The following is a 24,380-nucleotide window of genomic DNA, read 5'->3' on the forward strand; positions in this document are numbered from 1 at the left end:
ATACATTTATATTCAGACATTGAACACACACAATGAATTTCACCTTCATCTTTTTCAAAAATAACTTTAAAATTCATTTCTTTACTCTTTCCATCATTTTCAATGACTTCATATTCTGATCCTCCACAACTGAAAACCTCACAATACATCTTATTCATTAGCTCTTGTTGAAATTCTTGAAACTTGGAAATAATGTAAACTTCTTCAACTTGCTTTTCCATTGCAAAATTGGTGCGACATGGTATTCGTTGGCTAAAACACCTAGCATCTGCTTGGCATTCTTTCTCAATTTTACTTTCCATTGTTTTCTCATACTTCTCCACAAATTGCTTCAAAGTTGTTTTTGAGTTAACATATCCATAAAAAAAAAAAAAAGCATTCATACTCTCACTACGTTGAATTGTTGACATTTCAGCCTATAAAGTTATTTTAACGAAACATGGAACCCAACGATTTCTCTCCTCGTATAAACTATTTAACCACTGATTATTACCGAGATCATATTTATCCAACATGTCATGCCATGCTTCCTCAAATTCAACAAGAGTCAATGAATTATAAACAACAGAATGCAATGAAACTCTAATGTCATGATATTCTGCATACCTTCTCAACTTCTCAGGCACCTTCTTCAGTATATGCCACAAACACCATCGATGCCTAGTCTTAGTCTGTGATGATTCCATAGAGAGGATATCCAGACATACATGATAGTCATGTGTCAAATAACCACGTAAATGTTTCCGTATCCTCATACAAAATTAATCAATATCTTAACAAAATTGATTGATCATGATGATTAACTTCCACAAAAGGAGAAAATGACATATCATACTTGTTTGTGAGGTATGTAGTCTCCGCATCACTGGAAACCCCTCTTGTAGGCCATAAGCTTTGTAATATTCAAACATTTCATCAGGACTATTAAAAGACATCTTAACCTCAGGCTCAATAATTTTTTCCTCTAAATCCTCATAATTTTCTTCAAAATCAGCCCCCTGTAAATCTTGCAATTCCTCCACTTGATCAACCTCCTCTACTTGTTCCAAATTGTCCATTCACTGTTGTAAATTAAAATAATTCAATATATTATTAATTAATTATCGCAAATTCATTAAATTTGGAAACTATAATATAGAAACAAAATGAAACAGCTTAAGATTCACAAATATAGAAACAAATACTCAGTTTGTTACTCATTATGTTAACTTAATCTAACATCAGTGACAATATCACTTCACAAAATAAAACAACAAATTCTTTGCAAATTCTGCCGCCAAATGAAATACAATGCAGCCTCATAAATTTAATGAATTCTTTGCAAATTTTGGCAAGATTCAGCCTTGATACTTGATATATGCTAAATTTGCAAATTATCCATCATTAATTAGGTGTGTATTTCCATCTCATCTTAATACTAAAAAATACTAGCTTTTTAAATTTTAATCCTAAAGGTCATTTGTATGGCACATGGGAATCAAACAAACGACTTTCTCATAAACTTGACAAATACAAACATTTTTAATGAGGAAATATTGGCCTACATGCGCAATACATGGCATCTAGAGATGTAATTAACAGTTAGTCCAACAAATTGCACGATAGACAAAATTAACAATTGCACATAAAATTCAAGCTTTGAAAATAAGTTGTTGCCAAAGAAGAGAGTACCTTAGCTACCGGGAAAGCCGCGTAGAATCGATAGAAAATTTTTGCAACTACAGTAAATGCCGAAACTCATCCTTCAACGACAATGCCGACACTCATCCTTGTTCAAACTTTCCTTTTTGTCTTATCTAAGCCGATGGCTGGGTATGTGTGATGGAACCCTGCGTGATGGTGGCTGTCAGGCTGATGGCGGGTGTCGGTGGTGGTGGGTACTGATGGTTGGGTATGCGTGATGGTGGCTGCCAATTGTGGATCACGAATGGCTGTGAAACAAAGGGGAAGAGAAAAGAGTGGGTTTACAAAGAAATAGAAGAAGAATGGTTGTGAGAGTGAGACGAATAGGAAGAGAAACTAATTTGGGGCTGTCGTTGCTGCCTTAACCAAGCTAAAATGACGTCGTTTTAGGGAGAATGAAAGGAAAAAAAAAAGATTGAAACGACGTCGTTTATTGACTTGGGGTTTGACCTGGGATAAATAGCAGAATTCAAGCAAAATTTCGAACGAGAAAATCAAGGCACCTAAAGAAAAAGGAAAAAGTGCACGATGATTCAAAAGCACCATCCAATCATAAGAGCATTAAGAAGCCATACGTAAGGAATTATTCTTAACAAGTCAGAGTAATGGACAGGCATCTCAGAGTCTATAAAATCAAGATAGACTTTGGACTCATCAGTCACTTGGATCAAAATACTTTCTCTGAAAATAAAAACTGATTGTAATTATTTGTTTCATTTTTATTTTTTTCTATAAGATTTAATAAAGGCAAATTTTTAATTAACTATTTTTTTCAAAAAACTAGCCTGGGTTAGCCTACTTCTACATAAAAAGAAAATAGAAGATTACAAAACAGACTAAAAAAAAAAGAATTTATATTACAAAAATTAAAAATTAAGAAAAACTAAATTGAGAAAGAAAGAGATTAATATTTAGATTAACTTTATTTGCATATGACATTACACACAAAATTACACACAGACAACAAAACTTTTCAGTAAAAAATTAACTTTCACTTTATTAATTTTATCATATGCAAATGTCCTCATTCTATTTATCATATGCAGTTTTATGTACAAACGTCGTATTAAATTAACATTTTCCCAAAGTTTATGTGATTAATGATTTATGTGCCTAATCTTCGAGTACGTGGTCTTATTTAACTCTACTTGTGAGTATTGTATTACTTTTATTTGATGGAGGATTTTGTTAAATGAAAAAAAGATAAAGACAGATCGCTAGCCATGTATATAGCAGCATTTCTGGTAAAAAAAAAAGGAGAAGAATATAACAATAAATAAAAACTAATCAGTATCAAAGTTGAATAAATGTTTTAAACTAATGTGATCTAAGGTTGAATAACTTGGGGAAAAACAATCTGACAAAATGTTGATAAAATATACTTCATATCATATCATAAGGTGTTAGAAAAAAAAATCAATTAATAGTATAATATCTAAGTTCGGATCTATTTGGAATTCTTTTTAGGAGGTTTAAAAGTAATTTTAAAAAATTGAAAGTTAATTTTAATGTTTGGTAAATTTTTTTAGAAATCTTTTTTTTTTCAAAATTATCTCATCCCATAGTAGCTTTTTAAAAGTAAGGAAATAGTAACTTTTCAAAATCTGATTTTGATAATCAACTTTATACTTAATACGAATCCACATATAGCCTTTTATATATTTTAAAAATCTAAACTTATCCTTATTAATTAGGAAATAAAATCATTAAATATGCACACAAAAAAATATTATTACCAATTATAACGAGATAGTTAAATTATTACCAATTATATTGAAATAGTAAAATAAAAATAAAATTAATAGTATAAAATTATTTTATGTATCAATAATTAAATATGCACAATAAAAAAATTACATATACATATTTATAAATGTGTAGATAAATTTTATTAAATATTATATCCAATTCAGTTATTTATATTATTATAATAGTTCAACAAAAAAACTTGTCAAACATTTACAATTGCTTTTAAAGTTTACAATACTTTTAAAAATAAATTTAACTTAATATTTAACCGATTTATTTTATAAGTGGTTATTTATACAATATAAGTAACATCAATCACTGTAAATGCTATAGTATTACCAAACCGCACTACATTTCGTCAACATTTACTCGCTATAATTTTTTTGTTAAACTGATTATTTGCTTTTTATATGTTAATGAAAAGTACTAGTATCTGTTGCCCTTTACGGGTGACTGTCTCGGTCCCTAGTTTCTCGTCTCCCCAACTGTTCCATTACGTTGATTTCTATATAATTTTAAATCAATAATAAAATATTGAAAACTTTTAATTTATTTTAATATTATAATATTAATGCCGAATAAATTTACGTTAATATCCTCATCCTCTCCACTCTTCGAGTTCTTTTCTTCTTTTTCTCCTCTGCCCACTGTAACTTAATTCTTCTTATATTTCTTCATCAATTTCGTTTCTTTCTTTTTTATTCTTTGAAAGCTTGGAAAAATAAAAAAAAACTTCTGATATGGTAGTTTTTCAAGTGTATGCTGTCGTATCTACATGATTAAGATAATTTTGTGATTTATTTTTTAAAATAAAGTATTTTTTAAAATTTTATTTTAAAAAACAAGGCGATTGACCCAACTGGGATTGAATTTTCTGTGAGCCTAATGAAAAATCCTCTACTAAGTCATCCATCACTGTCCTCACTTCTACAGGGGAGAAAAGAAAGTTGGTGAAGAAATTGAAGAAGCTGCAGTGAGCAGACGAAAAAGAAGAAAAATATTCGGAGAGGGGGAGAGGATGAGGATATTAAAGTAAATAACTGAACATAAAAATAATAATATTAAAAATTAAATCAAAATTGTCGATATTTTATTATTGATTTAAAATTACAGAAAAGTCAAAATAGTGGGACACACGGACGGCGAGACAGTGGCCGAACGGCAACTGTCGCCATCACTCTTCTACTTTAATATTGGTATTGAAGGGCTATAAATTTAGTACGATGTAGCTCACCAAGAAAGTTGCAGTTTCGCGGAGATTAAGAAAATATGAAGGGACAAATGGTGGTGGAAACAACTGTAAAGGTGGCAGCCGAGGAGTTCTGGGATGCGTACAGGGATATTAAGCGTGTGAGAATTTTGCATGAAATATTAGGAGAGATGGTTGGCGAGCCTCGAGTTGAACATGGCGATGGAGGTGTTGGTACCATTGTCAACATTGCTAACCCACAAGGTCCTTTTTTTTTTTTTTTTAATTTCATTTTATTTATCTAATATAAAGTTTTCCATTCACTTACATACACTAACAACAGCGTATCAAAGGTCATTGAAAAAAAAAGAAAAACACCAACAAAGTGTTGGCTCTACTGGCAATAGAGTCCCCTTAAGTGGCTTGAGTGAGTTTGCTCCTCAGTTCGAGTCGCAGGAAAATCGCCTTTGTTGGGAGAACCTGTGCCTCCCGGTTCGAGCGGGGACTTCTAGTCTGGGTTGTGGTACGGGCTTAAAGGTGCCTCCCACAGTTGAGGCCCTCCCCAGGATACCTCGTGGATAAGACCAAAAAAAAAAAAAAAAAAAAAAAAAACGAATTGACGGTATTTACGTAATTCGAATCATTAGTTCTCCTCGTAAACTTTGCTTGCTTTCCTTGGGAGATGAAGGTCATCGGAGCTGGCTGGTATAGAGAGAATGAGAGAAGATCGAAAAAAAAATCTAATTAAAAATTTTAAACTAGACAGTATTTGTTTTTTATATCTTTGTTTTTTATATATGAAATCTGAATGGATCTAAATTTTTTTTTTTGAAATCTAAATGAATTTAAATACAAATATCTAAATGACATGTTTATTTTTTATTTTTCTTTTTTAATACTGAATATTATTTGTTTTTATAAATAAAAATATTTAAAACATCATTATTAGATATTTATGACCTTGTAAATCGAAACTAAGAAATGGATTATGTTTTATAGTTTAGAAAATAAGTACATTTAATAGAGATATTTTTAGAATATAATATTTATTTCTCATTCAGATTTTTTTTTATTTAGATAAAAAAAAAGTGCATTGTCATTTAACTATATATTGATTTTCTTCTAAATTAATCACTATGAGTATGTGTAAGCTGTTGATCTTTTACTTGCTATCCTTTTTTAATTTGTTTCCAGAAGCTTCATGGGGAAAAAGTGATACGAAGGAATTATATAGAATGATTGATGATGAGAAGCGTATTATAGAAGTTGAAGTTATTGAAGGAGGACTCAAAGATCTTGGTTTTGATTATCTTCTGATTCGTGCGGAGATCATTGAGAAAGATCCTCAAACAACTATTGTCAGATCAACAGTGGATTATGAGATCGATGATAAATTAGCCCATAAGGTTTCTTTGATTAAGATGGAGTGTTTCCAAACAGCCATTGAAGCTATTGCCAAGTATCTTAATACTGAAAAGTGAAAAGAAAGCCAATGCTTAGAAATAACTATTCAATAAAAATTCTCTTTGAAGAAGAAGAAGAAGAAGAATAAAGAAATAATATACAGTGTGATTTGTGCTTGAATATAATTAACAAATCTTTTGTTCTATAAAGATTATATATGCATGGAGTTTGTATTCTCTGTATTTATTTAGTAATGCATTTTGGCAATTAATTTCGATTCATTCGATTCAAACATTTCAACTCATAAGCATAAGATGAGCACAACAAATGTGAAAATTAATTTTTATATATATACACACACACATATATTATTACATTTATTTTTACATCATTTTGTAGTCCTTAAATTTAATAACCAATGGATGGTTTAAAATTAGGTTGATTTAACGACATAGATTTTAAATAATAATTTATTAACACTATATTATTAGTAATTCTTAATTAACATTTCTCTCTCCTACTTATTCACTTATCCCTCCATAGTTTTTATTTTTATTTTTTTAACTTATCTCTTACTTTGTATTTGTTTCATCTTCTCATTAATTGCTTCACTTAAAACCTATCGACAACATTTTCATGCATTTGTAAAAGAATTCCAGCAAAATCAGCTAACTTGAAGTTGAAGAACTTGTTATTTTTCTGAAACACATATGCAATGATCGATTTTCAAAAACATCATTGATTTTTATTCAAGCCAATATTAATTGATCCACAGTTTCACACACAACTAAAATTGTAGATCAATAATGGCTGCTTAAACTTACGTAATATTTTTAATTTACGTTTTACAAGCTCGCGTATGAAATAAAGCTTTTATCTTCTAAAGTTTCGCTGTGATAAATTTTACAAAAATAGAGGTTGAAAATAAACATTTTTTCTTTTTTTTAAAAAAGTCATAAAATACCATTGATTTTTGAAGCATTCTGCAGTTTTTCTATTTTTTTTCTGTAACAAGCTTTTGTTATACTGTGAAACCATGAAGAAGATGACAAAGAGAGATTAAAGAAAATGAACTAAGGAATGAGAAAATTAGTGAGAGAAAATTAATGCCCAAAAATCTATGTCATTAGTTATTTATAAATATAGTCGATAGAATTAATTACATATAATCTTAATCATTGATTAATCATTTATCCGAGGGTCAAAAAACAGTGTAAATATAAATATAATTTTGAGGAGTCGTAGATCTTTCTCCATAGCCATATATAAGCCTGAAGATCCCCAATGTTTGTCTAAATACACTCAGAGACTTAGTTTAAACAATGTTCAAATTTATGTACATTTTAATTTTTTTTAGATAAATCTTAGAATTTAGATGACCATTTTTGGATTCAAAATTAAAAAAATTAAAATAAAAAAGTCTAGTGAATCGACACACGATGTTTGTAGCTAGGTTCAATCAAAAGTCAAATCGTTGCAATAGTGGCATGGTCCCCAGCACTTTATTGAAGTTTCCGGCAAAAACACGTCAAGTTATGATCATCCCAAATTAATTTTTCCCTATATAGATATAGGTGTAAAAAAACCCTTGTAAATTTATTATATATTAATTCAGTAACAAAGCTTGAAGCTAAAAGCAACGTGCTTTCCAAAGTGTTTTGCTCTTGAATAGCTCATAGAAAATTCTTTAAAAATAATGTGATTTGCATTCATCATCATCCCCCCCCCCCCCCCCCCCCCCCCAAAAAAATAATTATACTTTGACCAATACTCAGCACACACAGAGTAACAGTGGTGGGTTTAGGGATACTAAATAGCGGGCCTGTGTCGGACTTTTTCAAGCCCATGTCCAGGCCCTCTGTCAGCTAAGTGTACGGGCCTGGGCCGGGCTCGGGCTTTATTTATTTATTTTAAAATTTATAAATTATCATAAATTTGAAATAAATTAATGATCAACAAGTTACAACAATTATAGATAAATTAAAGAAAATGAATATTTTAAATTAAAATAATAAATAAAGCAAATAAAAACTCATAATTTTAATTTTTTTTAATACTGTATTTTCTAATTCAAACGCTCTCTTAATTAATTGACACAAAAGAGAGAATTTAGTATCATAATTTTAGTTTTTTTGAATCATAATTGATTTATAAGTTAAGAATTTAAGTTTTCTTTTTTATTTTTAAATTACTTTTCAATTTTAGTTATATTATTCTAATTTATAAAATTATTTTTTTTAAAAAGTAGTGGATTTGGGCTTTGTCCGGATTTTTTTTCTTGGGCCCTTGTCCAGGCCCTCATGGGTGAGGGCTGGGCCTAAGCTCGCGGGCTTGGGCCGACCCGAGCTTTTTTGCCACCCCTAGGTGAGTCTCACCTATGGGTATTGTTGCTGTGTGTTGGTGTATATTATGTTAAATGTAACATAGGAGATCCACAAATAAATAATACATGTTCATGTCATTTAGATATTCAAAGGGCTCAATTTCAAATAGACGAAGTTGGCACTTGGCATGTATGCTTTCCTATGATATAAAAACGAAGCCTCGGCTCAAAAATGTAACTTATCTCGTACTGTATATATTCACTACTATATTAACCAAATCTAACTTGAAGGAAAATTGAGAAATCGGACAATTCTCCCTTATTATTTCTGGTATTTTCTCACAAGGAACATAAAGTTAAAATAATCGCAAGGAACAGAAAGAATGATTCTCATATCCTTCCAACAACAATTTCATGCACAAAATCTTGACCACATTGTGGGATCTCTATCTGAACTAAGATAATTATTCACAAATGAGGGATAACAAGTGTTGATCGATCTATGCATGTTGTTACATAGATGTGATGGACGGCACATAAATTATCATTTTTATAACATACTGTGGACTAAAATGATGAATCCAAAACTTGATCATATTAAACGAGCTCAGCATGTGGCTTACTTAAGTTCAAAATGGTAGGAACTGAAGACGTTTTGGCCAAAGGTTTAAGTGAAGCATGTGAAGTGCACGTGGTGGAAGAATCAAGTTTGTTAGAAGCTGTTAATCCAGGTGGCGGAAATCTGTGCTTTCTGGGTTCTTTATCAGCTACTATATAAGCTGACCTTCGAAGCAGTTTCTGGAGAGATAAGAGAGCGTTATAAAGAGAGTTAAAATAGTGAGAAAGCTTCATCTTGTTCCTAGTAGTTAATTCTTGTGTTGCTCTGTAAGGGTTACTTGAATCATCAATAAATCTTGCTTTTTTGGCTTCTCCCGTGGATGTAGATTGTGCTTCTTTGCACAATCAAACCACATAAATCCTTCTTCTTGTTTTGTGTTTGATTTGTTTCTAATTCTTGTTTTGGGTGTGTTCTGATGCCATTTTTCATCACAAGGTTTTCTTAAAACTTAAAGCTTGATTGTTTGGGTTCATAGCATCTTTGTTGATCTAGTTTGTGATCTTTGCCAGTGGTTGGGTTGCTCATCTATTTCTATAGCACCCAAATCACTACACATACAATAGCCTTTATCGTAATTAAGATATAAGAATTAAAAGTACTATGCATTGTTACCATATGTTTTTCGATCACTATCACCAATAGATAAGGAATAAGACAAACAAACGCCACCTAGTGTTTGCATACATATTGAGTGATGTTATAAAGAGTATGATATTATATATTTCTTTTCGCCTTTCATGTAAATATCAATAATTTTTATTACATCTTTATTAGCTATCATTACTTGAATACTTGAACTCGGATAATTACAAATCTAATAAACATTCACTGGTGCATGTTCTTTGACCACCTGTAGCCATTATTCAACATCTGTAGAGGACTTTCTAATTGAGTGGTTAGTTCCGCAACTTTGGAAGAAAATTCCATGATCTCATCCAAATTAACAAAATTAAGAGAGAATGCTGCTACTATTAATGAACAGGACAAAAGAAATTTTTTTTTTTTTTTTGCCCTTTTCACTCAGTTCTTATGGGGTAATTCAGAAATTAGGAGGCGGATTCATTGGTGTAGATGGCATTCGGTTTGTCATCCGGTTAAGGAGGGTGCTTGGGCATCCGATCTTTTAATGATCTGGCTCGGCTTTTCAGCTTAAACTTCGATGGCATTTTCAAGAAAAACGCTTTGTTTGGGCTTCTTTCATGAAGTCCAATTGCTGCAGAGCTATGCACCCAAGGTTCGTTCAATTTCATTATCTTGCTTCTTCGCTTTGGAGACAGCTTTGCTTGATTCAATGTGTTGCTGAGCCTCATGTGTGGTTCGATGGTTTGGCTATGGGATGTGTAGTTTCTATACGATTGTCAGTTGCACTCTTGTCCTTTTTTGTTTTTGTTTTTTCATAATTTCAATACGGCTTATATAGTGCCAATTTTCTTTTATTGGTAGTGTACTGTCTAGGATATGGGTAAGCTCTATGATGTGTTGCCCTCATCGATTGTTGAATAGATTATGTTGATTCTTATTTCTAGAATGGGTACAGACATGATTCGTTAGGATCCTCCTCATGATGGTGATTTCTGTTTACGGATAGCTTGGAAGCTTGTTCGTGGCTCTCGGCCGTGGGATTATGTTTTTTCTATTATATGGCAGTAGCATATTCCTACTCTTTTTTTTCCTCCTCTAGTGGGTATTACATGGCTTTTTGGCTACTAACGATGCCTTGTGCTCGAGGGAATTTTATATGTTTTCTCAGTGTCTCTATGGTCAAGCTATTAAGACTTATTGGCATCTTTTTCTCAATTGCCCGTTGAGTAGACAAGTTTGGCACCATTTTCTCCATGCTTTTGGTTTGTGGCATGTTGTCTATTTGTTCCCCCATGCTCTTCTAATTCATTGGTAGTGTTGTGCTCCCTCTCAAAATCATCTTCAAGCACTCCTCCTTTGCTTCATTTTGCAGCATGTCTGGAATGCTCTTAATACTTTTAAGTTCTACTCAATGGCTTTTTCTTTGGATATGGTTATTTATCAGGTAACGTTGGACCTCAGGCTAGCTAAGTCAGCCTTTAGCTTTAAACATTCCCAACAACGGGGAGTTTTCGATTCTTGAATTAGGGAGGAATTGAGAGTTATTGGTCCATTTAGGAGGCCAATTAGATTAATTTCTTCGTTGCGGCCGTCGCCTGAGGTGGTGAAGTTGATTGTGGATGGTTACTCTAGAGGCAATCATAAGTTGTCGACTACGGGTGGTATCCTTCGTGATCACCATGGTATGGTCCTCGCTGCTTTTGGTTTTTTTTTTTTTCTAGGTCATCAACGAATCCTTTATATTAAGCTGATGGCGATTTTTGAGGGTTTAAAGCTTGTTGCTCAGCTTGGTAACTCTATACTAGAGGTAGAGTCTGACTCAGCTACTGTAGTCTCTTGAATTCAATCTTCGGCCTATGGGCATTGGGCTTATGTAAATATTTTGCATCGAGTTCGAATCCTGTCCTCAACTCCCTCTATCTTGGTTAGACATGTTTTCTAAGAGGCAACTTCTGCGGTTAATTTTATTAAGAATGGTCAGCACCACTCTTCTAGAAGAGCTAGTGGTGGTGCCATGAATTATTTTTAGCGAGGGCTAAGTTCAAATAGTAATTTAATTTAAGAAAATGATCCACAAATAATATATATCAAAATAAAAATTCATTAAAATATTTAATTCAATACACATACAACTGTCCTCAACGAGGTTTTATATAGGTTGAAAATGTTAAAAAATAACCTCATTAGCAAGGATACAAAATATATCTTTTTCTATGTATATAGTAAGACTGTCATTCAACCATTGATCTTTCATCCGATTTCACATACGATTTTTCACAAAATTCGTAGTTGAAAATGCTCTTTCTACTGTAGCTATGACAACTGGTAAAATCAATGCTAATGTCACCAATAAATACACTAATGAATATAATTTATCCTTGTTACCAATAAAAACACTAATAAATATAATTTATCCTTGTTAATCTCAAACAATTTTTTTGCTAGCTCACCAATCCCTTTCAATCCTGAAAATTTGTTGTCAGAACCCACATCCATAATGTAAACATCAAGTTGAGTGTGAGCTGCGAAGATACGGTGGTGCCAGGCTGCGAGTGTGAACTGCAGGTTGTAGCGTCTGTGGCATGAAAACAAAGAAGTGTGATAAAGTGGGAGTCGGACAAAGATAGACCACAAGCCGATGGAGGTTTTCTTTGGCACAAGATCCATTGTGGTTAGGGATTTGATTTTGATTTTTTTATTTCTAAACACTGTATTTAAATATTGGTTTTTTAGTTATTTTAAAAATTTACCAAAGACTTTATTATAAATCAACTAAAAAATAAAATGAGTTTAATTTTTTTTTCAAAATCTAGCAAGGGCTGAGAAGAGCAGTGCCGTGATTGTTGAACAATTGAAATGGTGGGCCGCAATTGTTGAAAGAAGAGAAAATAATATTTTACTGTTTATATATATATATATATTCTAATTCAGAATTTTAAAATGTGGAAACGTTCAGGAAAACACATAAACCGTACGGTTTAAGCGTTTCAAGTTTTATGCTTTTAAAACCCCACGGTTTAAAAGTTTTCCCCGACTTTTTCCACACTTTAACATCCCAAACCTGAAAACTATTAATATATATATCACGTACTTTAAAATTTCATATTGGAACATTATAAAAGGAGAGGAAATGAAGCCTATAAATAGAGACTTCATTTCCCCTCTTCACTCATCATAATTTCTTTCTTTCTTCAATTCATTTGTTCTCTTGAGAGTGAGAAGCCGAGAATTTTGAGAGCTTAAATTGTAAAGTTTTTGAGAGTTTAGTGATTTGAGAAATTATGTGTATTAGATTCTGAGTAGTAAGCTAAAATATTATAATACTTATAACCATTATTTTACTAGTAAAGTTTTATCCTTTTGTCTTCGTCCGTGGACGTAGACTAAAAATGAAACCACATAAATTTTAGTGTCCCTATGTGATCATTACTTTAGTTGTGTATCTGTTTGATCCATTAATCTCTTAACATGATCTAACCCCCCACCATTTAAAATTATTTTAAAAAAAAAAAGCCATTCACGCCCAGTCAAATACAGATGACTAGCCGGCCTCCGTCCACGGACATATGTAAGGAAACATTTGGTATTTTAAATGAAAAAGAAGTTTGGGGGTTGTAATTAATAAGATGCAGCACCCGTCATAGGAATCATAGGCCGGCTGCTTCGACTAAGTCTAAGCAAACCTCATTTGATGCTTGCTGGATGCATTTGGTGGACTTGCCTTCACGTTTATTCACTTTGTTGAAAGTATACATAAAGCTTAATAGGTTTGCAAAAATAGCTAAGGAGAGAGAGAGAGAAAATGAAAGGGCAGGTTTCCCATGAGTTGGAGGTAAACGTGCCAGCCGCCCAAGCTTGGGAACTCTATGGCACAATTAAACTGGCAAAGCTTGTTGAGAAAGAGTCCGATACGGTTGAAGAAATTGAAATTGTAGAAGGCGATGGAGGTGTTGGCACCATTCTTCACCTCAAATTCACACCGGGTAGGTACTGTCTTTTGAATAATACACTCTTTAAGGTGAGAAACTTTCTGTGTTTCATGGTTTTTTGCGTCTTTTGATTGAACTAGGCACACCGGGTTTTGCTGGTTACAAAGAGAAGTTCATTGAGATCGATAACGAGAGGCGAGTGAAAGTGACAGACGCAGTAGAAGGAGGGTATCTGGATGTGGGATTTACTCTGTTTAGAGTGATCTTTGAGATCATAGAGAAAGGGAGTGATTCCTGCATCATCAGATCAATAATTGAGTATGAACTCAAAGAGGAAGCTGCTGCTAATGCTTCCTTTGTCAGTACCGACGCAGTGGCAAAGATTGCAGAAATGGCCAAGAACTATCTCCTCAACAACAAGGCTTAAGCTCAAGACTATAAATTGCCCATCTTTAGTAACCCTTTCTCAGCAGCAACAAAGACAATAACATCTCAAGTATGGAATTGTCATAAAGTCATAATAATACCATGTATTTCAGCTACACTTTCAATAAGAGCTACTGTTATGTTGGGCAGTTTCTTGATGACAACCAAGTGATTGATGTTTCCAATACGGAAGATGAATCTGAAAAGCATATACCATCTTCCGTTAAATTGACTCTCAACCTCCAATCGTCACCACAGTCTATATAAACTTGCATAATTTGCGGAGGAAATCCCGAGGTGACGAAAGTGTTTGATTTGCCAGCTTCTTCCAGATGCAGGGTCGCTTGCCCGAGCTCTATTTAACCACTATAAAGGTTTTAAGATTTTGCATCACATGCCTATTACGTATCAACCATGCTGAATGTAGTTGATAATTAGTTTCAAAAGATTCATAGATTTTTGCCTATTGACCTTCATCACCCACGTGAATTTTGCTTAAAGAAAAGCTTAAGTTAGATGGGAATCTCAATCCAAATTTTTGTGATTGTTTCTCTCCTCTCATGCTTTCTATACTATCTCTGACTTTGTCCCTAAGCATAACTCATTGGCCAACAATACTTTTGAGTGGATAGTCACTTGTCTTGTGTTCGAATAATATTGAGGTCATCTCCATGGTTTCAAGAAATGAGCTCATTTCCTTTTGGCAGTCTAACAGGAAACACACACTACCATGTTCTGTGTTCCGCACCATGCTTTATCAGAAGATAAATTCATCAAACACAGAGTGAGAAAGCATAGTGGAACGAGTGTGGGATGGTTCTGATGGCTCTACTCAATTTCCATCTACACATGCATGAGAATAACTAATTCTATGATGTTACAATGCAAGGTCTTGGTCATAGTATCACAACAACGCTATAGGAGTACTGTTACGATGAAAATTCCGGTACATGAGTAGCAAAACTTCCAAATTCTTTGGCAGATGAGGAACCATACAACTGGTAGACTGAGATGTCACAATGCACTAATCAACAGCCATGGCTTCTGAACCCCCACTAGCATCCTCCATTCCACCCTTCTGCTCCTCGGCCATTCTCATCTCCTCAATCAAATTCTTCTGTTCTTCCTCCATGGTATTCTGTAACTCATCCACCTGCAGAAAAATTGCAACAATACATGTATAAATTGAAGCACCAATCATACAGATTCAACTTTACCATAATAAAATAGATCACCGACTGCACATCCAGCAAGCTCAACTTTATTTTTCATGTCAATATACAATCGGTGGGAAAGTGAAAATGCTTACAGCTTGAAGCATCCAGCTTAAAAATAATAATGGAAATGGGAAATAAATGAAAGTGAGATATGAATTCATTTGTTAATATGAAGATTTTAACAAAATAGCAGTGACCAGCAAAATCAGTCACAGAAGTAGAAGTTCTGTGATTTCAAGATATTATTGGGCTCTCTCTCTCTATATATATATAGTCATAGATTTCTGAACTCTTTAAGGTGAACCATGGAGGGCAACTACATACACAGGCATAAAACAAATATAAATCCATCAATAAAAGAGTTATGACAATGTAAGCTTCTACTAATCCTGCCCAAAACACCCAGAATTTCAGCATATCTCATTGTGGTCATTAAACAATGTCGTGGAACTTTCACAGTAACATTGTACAAAATTTATAAAGACTACTAGCAGTTTCACAATTATAGTTGCCAAACACTTTGCTGCTTTTTTTCACAGATCATTCTTCAACGCAGTTCATCCATATTATTTGTAAATCAAAGCAACTCTAAACTAGCTCTAAAATCATTCATTTCAAAACTAGATCCAAGACATTCCTGTTTTCTCTCCACAAATCCACCGGACGCTCCTACCACACAGTTCCTAGGCACCAGATATACAAAAGCCTTTCCCTCAAAGGAAACAATATCATAGAAAATTTCCCCAAAACTAACAAAACAAAAAGTTTAACAAGAATGGATTTCATGCAAATTTCTAAGGAAATTCTATCAAGTCAGCGAAAGTAAAGATCACCACTGTTGTATCAAAATCAACCATGTTGCTTGCCTACAAAGCCCAAACAATTTTGAACTTTAAATGAAATTGCCTATAAATCAATCAAGTCACATCATGCTTTACTGAAAAAGTACAGATGTTTATTTGTTCTCCACATAGAAACTGCAAATTCAAAGATCTCCTCATGAACAGGAGAAATATCATACTATTTCACTTCCTCCGTAATTTTTAGATCGCAGTCAATTCCAACATATTTATCAAACAAGCCCACCCACATCCCAGTTAGATGCGTTCCTCCTATTGCATCTTCCACAGCTTAGAACTAATAATCACGCATTTCTTTACTTGTGTAGGAATCATCATACCCAGATCACAGCAGGGGAAATTTAGACCGCAGCGTGACATGTTCAAATCAATAAAAACCATAATCCAGAATGAACCCATGTAAAAATGCCAGAGTTAACTTCTAACATCAATGTGGTAGTGGTGCTATAAAGTGCTCCAGTGAATGTAACAAAAGTCTCTAATACAAACAAAAATTCACTATAACACACTGTAGAATAAGAACTGGAAATTTGAGAAGTAAAAAGAGGCCCCAATTTAGGGAGCAAAATACCAACCACAATCATGCAATAGAGTTTAGCATATTTGCGCCAAGATAGTAACATTGTGCTTATAATTTAAAATTCGTAAGGGTTTTTGTAGAAGTAGTTGATAAAGTGGCAAAACCTCCAAAACAAACAATATGGTAGAAATTTCACAGAATGGCAGGACGAGGAAGGATCTAAATATTAAAGATGTACTTTTGTACAAAAATTGCATGCACATAGACAGCAGAGGAAACTTGAACACAAATGCAAAGGAATGGCAAAGCAGATAAATTACTTAGTAGCAAACTGCAACATACCACATGCAACAAAAGAGCAAACTGCTTCTTCCGAAGCTCCAGCAACCTTGAACCAGCTGTATTCTCTGCTTCTAATGCTGCAATCTCTTTCTCCAGGTCAGTAATAATCCTTTGAGTCTCTGATCTTGGTGGCTGCACAGCAATCAATTTCCTAATTGCCTCACACTCCTCCTTGTGCTGTCTTTCAATCTTACTCTCTTCAAGTTGTTTCTTTAAATCTTCTATGTCAGCCTTCGCCTGCAATATTTGCCTATTTATCTCTTCTTTCAGTTCATTGAAGTTCTCCTTCTCTCTGAGGTTTGCATCAATAACAGCTTTACTCTTAAGAAGTGGAATCTCAAAAGTGGACAACTCCTGCAGGAAAGCTTTAGCAAGTTTTTCACAGTCATTATTGTTATCTTCATCCTTCTCAATCTCAAGTACAAATGAGGTAAATTTCTTCTGAAGTTTCTTCAATGGGGGTTCGCCCCTTGTGGTAGTTGTGCGGGTTAGAAGCCTATGCTTTATGATTACATCATCTTCATGTGGACCAAAAGCGTAGTTCACTGGCACTGTTTCTGCCCTACCAGGAACTTTTCTTCCTTTTGCTAGCATTTAAACTGCTTTTTGTAATTTCAATCCTGCAAGATAGATGTATGAACAGATTCACATCCCATACATATCTGTAAGAGTAAGTTCTAAGCCGTACAACCAAATGGTAATCTTGAAAGAGACAAGCCATATCAACTAGACCGTTGACTTCAAGGAGCAAGCCCAACCAGCCCTAAAATATATAATTGGCAACTGTTTCAGCAGTAGGAAGCTACCACAACACATTATTCACCAGAAACCACTATTAAGCGTAATTCAACCACTGTTTACTATACTCAAACGCACGGAGAAATCCAATCATTTACAAGGCAATATGTAATGTCCTAATCATTCTCTCAACGTGGCCTACCATAAGCACTCACTATTTCCTAATTTTGTTTCTGCACGGACAGAAAGCCCCCATCAAAAACACACATAAACCAATGAAATAACGCTTGTATCAGAAAAAGTCAAAAATTTTACCTCAAAACTTAGGCAGTTTTGTAATAATTGCCAAGAAAATACCTACTTAGTCAGTTTTGTAATAATTGCTGAGAAATACCCTCAGACCTAAAACCTAAAACACAATTTCAGAACAAAGAAACTAGACAAAGGACCCCTCCCTTCTTCTTTCACCTTTTTGCCACCATCCAAAAAGCATTTCTCGTCAGCTCCATCAACTAAAGAAGAATGTTTCCCTGATTTCGAAATGATGAATGGTTGCACGATTGCCTTTTAACAACAGTCATAACACTCACTTTCTGAATGAATATGTGCACTTGCTGACCGTAACACAGAGGAGTGGCCCCAGTATGTGTGGCACTTATTGAGACCTAGAAATAGAATCCGTTCCTATTTTACTTAAAGAAACTCAATGTAACTCCTGCCCTGACAAGCAAAACAACTAAATTTGACCCCCAAATAATTCAATTCTTTTTTCAAATCAGACAAAAATTCAACAAAAAAACACCCAGAATGATAGCAGAAGCTAATTAATACTATGCCAGTGCTCAGTATAAGTTCATATCTTAGAAATTAAAACTAAACACAAGCATTCTTCAAAGTCTTGGAGTACAATAAAACCCAAAGAGAAAATCAAAGAGTAAAATTACAAGCACCAGTGAAATGAGAGAAACCGCTTTGAGCTCAAAGAGCTTTCTTTGTGAGCCTGCAGTTGCGAGCCAAGGGTGGGCATTTCGGTTTTCAGTTCGGTTTGCAACCTCTTTGGGTTCAAGAATTCAACCCAAACACGTTCGAAAATCAGTTTGGTTCAGTTCAGTTTCTAATTCGATTCAGTTCGGTTCAGTTTGGGTTCATAATTTGGATAGGATTCGGATTGTTAATTCAAGTTCAAATATGGTTTCGGTTATTAATTTGGATTGGTTTATTAATTCAAGCTAATTTTGGTTACAGTAACCATTATTTTTTTAAAAAAAAAAAGTAAAACACCAAATGATGAAAAATATTCGCGTATTAAAACAAAAAATTCAAAATATTCATATGCCTTTCTAAAGTTCCAAATAATGTCTTCATTTACACTCACACAACATTATGAGTTGAGAAAGATGCTGCAATGATAAAGCGACAGGCATTTACGGAGAAAGTGGTAAAATGAACTGTTTATTTCTTTTCTACAAGGGAGGGCTCTGGAATTCAAATAATAAATTATATTAAAGATGTGCCATGTTCTAGAAGAGCATGCAGTTGTCAACCAGAGATTTTGTTTTACCATATAAACATACAAGAGTCACAGACATGCATTGTGACTTCTATATTTGAATCTATGTCATAGATAGGTTCAATTTAGTTATTTACAGGTACGCTTCATGCCCTAGCAGTAAACACATCCTCTAACATCATACAGTACCAATGAATCTAAACAAAAGCAAGATAACATGCCCTAGCAGTAAACACATCCTCTAACATCATACAGTACCAATGAATCTAAACAAAAGCAAGATAACGAGAAGAGCTACTGGAATCATTCTGCTGCTTGGAAGTTCCTAAAAATTACATTTATTGCTTTCTGTTGACTCATGAAACTGAACACAATAAATTGCCAATTCTGCACATAATGACCTGAGTCTATGGCTGGAAACCTAAACAATCATGGTTTCCAAATTAATTATGAACACATTTCATACAGATGACAGATGAGCATAATTAACAAATCGTAAATTAGACCTCACAACAGCAGTATTAATTCTATTTATAACTGAAGTTACCGTGAAGAGCTGACGGTGAGCTGCGACAACCGGGAGGCGTCACGGTGGCCGATGGCAGCTGCGACTGCGAGGCTGCTGTTGTGCTGGCTGAGGCTGATTCGCTGAGGTTGCTGTCGTGAGTTGAAGCTAAGGCTATCGTGAGGCGATAGCTGCTGTCTGTTGGCGGCTGTCGTGGCGAGGCTGTACTATAATATACTCATAAAATTAAAATATGAATTTGTATCATAAATATAGTGGCAAATAACGTATATTAATAGAACAATTTTACATAAATTTAGAGACAACTTTTTTAACCAGGGCTTGTCCTTCGCTTACGCAATCTAATTATATCTAATACAGACTCATATTTTAAATATATACATATTTAAAATTCAAGTATATATAACACTTTTAAAATTATAAGTGTAAAAATATTAGGTTTAAGGTGTTTGAAATTTATAAAAATAAATAATTTATCACTTACTCTCATATGACAAAAAATAAATATATTATTTTGATATATACATTTACACCTATTCATATTTCAATAACATTAAAATTAATTTAAATTTTTTTTAAAAAGCAAACACTATCATAAGGCTCACAATAAAAAATATTATTGATCTCTTAAGTTTGATTTTCTCATAGTAAAAAGAACCATTAATCTCCTAAGTCTGATTTTTTCACAGTAAAAAATACCATTAATCTCCTAAGTTTGATTTAGTGACTCGTAAATGATTTTTTTTTAAGTTTGAATTTTTTATTAGGATGAGAATCTAACTTTTGCTTTACCATATACATTAAGCTGAAAAATACAAGAGCCCCCATTCAATAATGTCAAGATCAGTAGCTGCACCTGCACCCCATAAGAATTTTTTTTTATAAAAAATTATTATTATTATTATTTTGATTATCTATAAAAATATTAACAATAAAAAAAAATATTGTAAATACAATGGAAACAGGCCGTTAAGGCAGAACTCAAAAACCATTCAACAGAATCTGACAATACACGCACCGGTACACATCTCGAACAGGATTGGGAAAGTCTTCAACAGTGACGTATCAAAATTCACACGCGCAAGCAAGTTACATACAAAGAGGGGAAAGAAGAATACAAAGAAACTTGCCCTTCAAAATCTATCCGCTCTCTTTGTCCTTACAGCTACTGAATTGTAAGGAACCCTTTTCTCTACTGAGATCTCATCTGGGTTTTTGTTTTTTCTTACACTAATTGCAATTTTTATGAGATTTTTTTTTTTTCATTTGGGTTTTGGGTGGTGAATGAATTTAATATCATGGTGTTTGATGTAATCCTTAATGTTAAGTTGGTCCTGTATGTCAATTGGAAACTTCTATCTTTGACTGTGCATCATGATTCTTTGTGCTCAATTTGAAATATTTGGAACTGTGATTAGTAATTTAGCTTTTGTCTATGCTTGAATTTAGTATAGATTGTTCATTTTAATATTATAGAAGTGATACGAATGATCTGTTGGAGAATTTGTAAGTGTCCTGCCTTTCTTACCGACTGTAATTGGCTTTATCTCTTATTTGCTCGCTCTAATTGATCCATGAGCACTCATGTTATTGGAAAAGCCCTCTAAATGTCAAATTTTATCCAATCAGGAAGGACAGAAATATGATTATCCTTGAAAAGGGGCATCTTTTGATATGAGATATGAAGGAATTATAGATATTAGTTTAAGATCTTGTGTTTGAGCAAGGACGATAATGTCCTCTCCACATACTCAGGTGCAGTTCATCATCAGATTAAACCAATGAATATCAAACTGGTTGCTCACAATTTAGCAAATTCTGTAGATTTTTAGCAGTAATTGGCAAGATGGGGTGTGTCATGTGTGGTAAGTTAATTAAGAAAAATAAGAGGTTTTATTAGGCATTTAACTGTCCAAGCAACCACCAACTATCTAGGTGAAACTGGTTGATTGCTGCCCATATTCTGGAAATTGACAAGGAGGAATAATTAAATCAGGTCTTTCAAGTTTTTGAATCAACATGGAGCCATTAATTCTATCTTTAAGATTCAATGTCTCATAGAACAGTCAACTTTCACATCTCTCTCTCTCTCTCTCTCTCTCTCTCTCTGTGTCTCCATTTGTCAGTGTCTGGAAATGTTCTTCTTCCCCAATTTAATTAAGTTTGATTGGTGGCTTGATCCATGGTGTTGCATTTTGGAGGATCTAATCAGAGCAATATTCTTTTTCCAGTTTATAGTGACTAGTTTCATTGTGGCCATGGTTGATGTGGCATAAATGGAAGGAGAAGTTCATGAACAATTTCTCCAAATATCTCTTATCTTTGTTGGGGATTAAGAGCTAAATTCTCAATGGTAAATCCAAAAGTTTCCCGCCATCCCACAATATGCTACAGGCCCATACGACCCTCAGATTTGATGATTTTACAGCAACTCCATGCTGATGCTTTTCCTATCAGGTAATAACTCCATTAGTGCTTTCACATAGTTTTTTGAACTACTCGAGTAACATTTTGAAGAAGAAGCATTTTTCTTTTCAGGTATGAGTCTGAATTTTTCCAGAATGTTGTGAATGCACGTGATATTGTGTCCTGGGGAGCTGTTGACCGGAGTCGACCTAATGGTCACAGCGATGAACTTATTGGATTTGTTACTGCCCGAATTGTGCAGGCAAATGAAAGTGAGGTGGGTCCTCTTTATATATAAGAATGTGGCTTGCTTTGTATGTCTTTGAATTAATAATTATGGTTTTTAAATCTTAGTTGCTGAATGCTACCACATATTCAGTCACAGCAAGATATGTCCAACCCTGAGTAAATTTGATGAAATCTGGCTGAATACTTCAATAACATCTGATTTCAAAACCTTTATCAACAATTTCAGGACCTAATTTCACCCTTGAAACCTCATACTAACTAGAAATGGCTAAAGTATGCTGGAATGTTGAGCACTATAATATATTTTGTTTCTTCGTATTTGTAGAGAGATGTATCTCATTAGGCTTTACAACTCAAAAAGTTTTAAGTCGTTAGTGAGAGGCTAACCACAATATAAGCTAAAATAAACTTGATTCTATACCATGCTGAGTAAATCTAATTCTAAAGCTTTCTTTATTTGGTGAGTTTCAGTTACTATATAAGTGATTGTATTAAATATTAAATTTTAGTGCTATGTGATACACAAACAATTCGTCAGACATCAAATTCAAGCTGAGAAGATGTAAAGCTCTTGAATTTTCGTTTTCATTTTGTAAATATTTGAAAGCATGCTTTCTGCAATTAATTTTCCTTCTCCATTTTAAGGATTCATTTCAATTGACATCCACCTTGCAGATAGGAGATTTGCTCAGTTATGATTCAGCGAAATCAGATCAAACACTAGTCTACATTTTGACATTGGGAGTAGTGGACACTTATAGAAATCTTGGAATAGGTGGGAGCTTTTTCATATGATATGTGACTTGAAACTATTGTCATCGTAAATATTAATTTGGTTAATTTTGTATTTGCAGCTTCTTCGCTTATTAGCGAGGTCATCAAATATGCCTCAAATATCCCAACATGCCGTGCATTGTACTTACATGTGATCTCTTACAACATTCCAGCCATCCATTTGTACAAGAAAATGTCATTCAAGTGCGTACGAAGGTTGCATGGTTTTTATTTAATCAATGGGCAACATTACGATTCATACTTGTTCGTTTACTACATAAATGGTGGCCGTTCTCCCTGCTCGCCGTTGTAAGTGCAATTCATAATTTATTTTTCATCTATTAAGTCTGGCTCTTTGCCTAATTGAGTATGCAGAATTTCCAAACATATTGGCTGGGCTGAAATTTTGCTGAACCTGCAAAGAATTAATGTCCATGTTTGTCCAGAGTGATATGTGACCATTTATTTTACGTAGTATATAAAATTATATGCTTTATAAGATGCAGTTCCATTGAATCTGTTAGATCTAATAATGATGAAAGTCTACTCTTTTTATGGAGATGTGGTTAAGAGAAAAATACTTAGTGGGCATTTTCTGTTGATTTAAGTTTTTACTCTCTTCTTTCTTTAAATATGTCTGCTGCGGCAAGTATTTTTAGAGCAATGAAGGTTTTGGATTAGCTGCTAATTTGATACTTATCACTGTTTTATCTGCAGGGAGCTTGTAACAGTTGCAGTGAGTTACATGAGGAGGGGTCTTAACTCAGTGGCTGCAAGGCTGAGGAAGAACGAAGAGAAATGGCCGAAATGGGCAAAATGTAAAGAAAGCCGACGCCTTGTAGGGACACAAGGCAGGAGAAACCTCACTGCTGAGTGTACTGGGTGTGAGTGTGTTTAATATGGTTCTTATATGTAGTAAATGGTGTCATAAATTTGAAGAGAAGAGCTCTTATAGTCATAGGTCGTGAAGTTACTTCTTCTTCTCATATTTATCTGTACTCTTATTAATGAAAGCAATGAAATAAAATATCTTCAGTTAAATAGTGATCTTCTTAACAAGCTTTAGTCGTTGAACTTTCTTTGTCGGTCAATTTCATGTTAATCCCCCAAGTGTGATTGTTTTTTTTTTTCCCCTCTCTTTCTAAGATAAACATTGTGTTGTTAAGATCAGCTGCTTCTTGACTGCCATTTGCAATGTGAAAAAGAAAATGTATTTCGCCCGCTATTGATATGTTTGATGTGTGCTTCTTGTTTGGCTCATTCTACGCTACTGTTTGACATAATGTTGCTGGATCAATTTGCAATGAGACAGTGATGAAATTTACAAGTGTGTC

At 33.7% G+C, this 24,380-nt stretch overlaps 4 protein-coding genes across 4 annotated transcripts; 3 read left to right on the plus strand and 1 right to left on the minus strand.

Annotated features, from left to right (window-relative positions):
- The first annotated feature begins 4,669 nt into the window (after window positions 1-4,669).
- On the plus strand, window positions 4,670-6,102 carry LOC18048867 (S-norcoclaurine synthase). Its single transcript, XM_006443190.2, has 2 exons — window positions 4,670-4,885; window positions 5,816-6,102. Exons 1-2 carry the CDS (start codon window positions 4,702-4,704, stop codon window positions 6,100-6,102), a joined length of 471 nt encoding a protein of 156 aa, XP_006443253.2. The 5' UTR covers window positions 4,670-4,701.
- A 7,038-nt stretch (window positions 6,103-13,140) lies between these two features.
- LOC18048868 (S-norcoclaurine synthase 2) lies at window positions 13,141-14,057 on the plus strand. The gene is made up of 2 exons (XM_006443191.2): window positions 13,141-13,532; window positions 13,619-14,057. Exons 1-2 carry the CDS (start codon window positions 13,352-13,354, stop codon window positions 13,903-13,905), a joined length of 468 nt encoding a protein of 155 aa, XP_006443254.1. The 5' UTR covers window positions 13,141-13,351; the 3' UTR covers window positions 13,906-14,057.
- A 600-nt stretch (window positions 14,058-14,657) lies between these two features.
- LOC18048869 (THO complex subunit 7B) lies at window positions 14,658-19,944 on the minus strand. Its single transcript, XM_006443192.2, has 3 exons — window positions 19,639-19,944; window positions 16,844-17,463; window positions 14,658-15,057 (listed from the first exon to the last, which is right to left on the minus strand). The coding sequence occupies exons 2-3, from the start codon at window positions 17,435-17,437 to the stop codon at window positions 14,929-14,931; spliced, it is 723 nt and encodes a 240-aa protein (XP_006443255.1). The 5' UTR covers window positions 17,438-17,463; window positions 19,639-19,944; the 3' UTR covers window positions 14,658-14,928.
- A 616-nt stretch (window positions 19,945-20,560) lies between these two features.
- On the plus strand, window positions 20,561-24,087 carry LOC18048870 (histone acetyltransferase MCC1). Its single transcript, XM_006443193.2, has 6 exons — window positions 20,561-20,792; window positions 21,849-22,074; window positions 22,156-22,300; window positions 22,948-23,047; window positions 23,127-23,355; window positions 23,764-24,087. The coding sequence occupies exons 2-6, from the start codon at window positions 21,968-21,970 to the stop codon at window positions 23,942-23,944; spliced, it is 762 nt and encodes a 253-aa protein (XP_006443256.1). The 5' UTR covers window positions 20,561-20,792; window positions 21,849-21,967; the 3' UTR covers window positions 23,945-24,087.
- The last annotated feature ends 293 nt before the right edge of the window (window positions 24,088-24,380 follow it).

Source organism: Citrus clementina, unplaced genomic scaffold, assembly GCF_000493195.1.
Source record: "Citrus clementina cultivar Clemenules unplaced genomic scaffold, Citrus_clementina_v1.0 scaffold_3, whole genome shotgun sequence".
In the NCBI taxonomy this organism is placed as follows: Eukaryota; Viridiplantae; Streptophyta; class Magnoliopsida; order Sapindales; family Rutaceae; genus Citrus; species Citrus x clementina.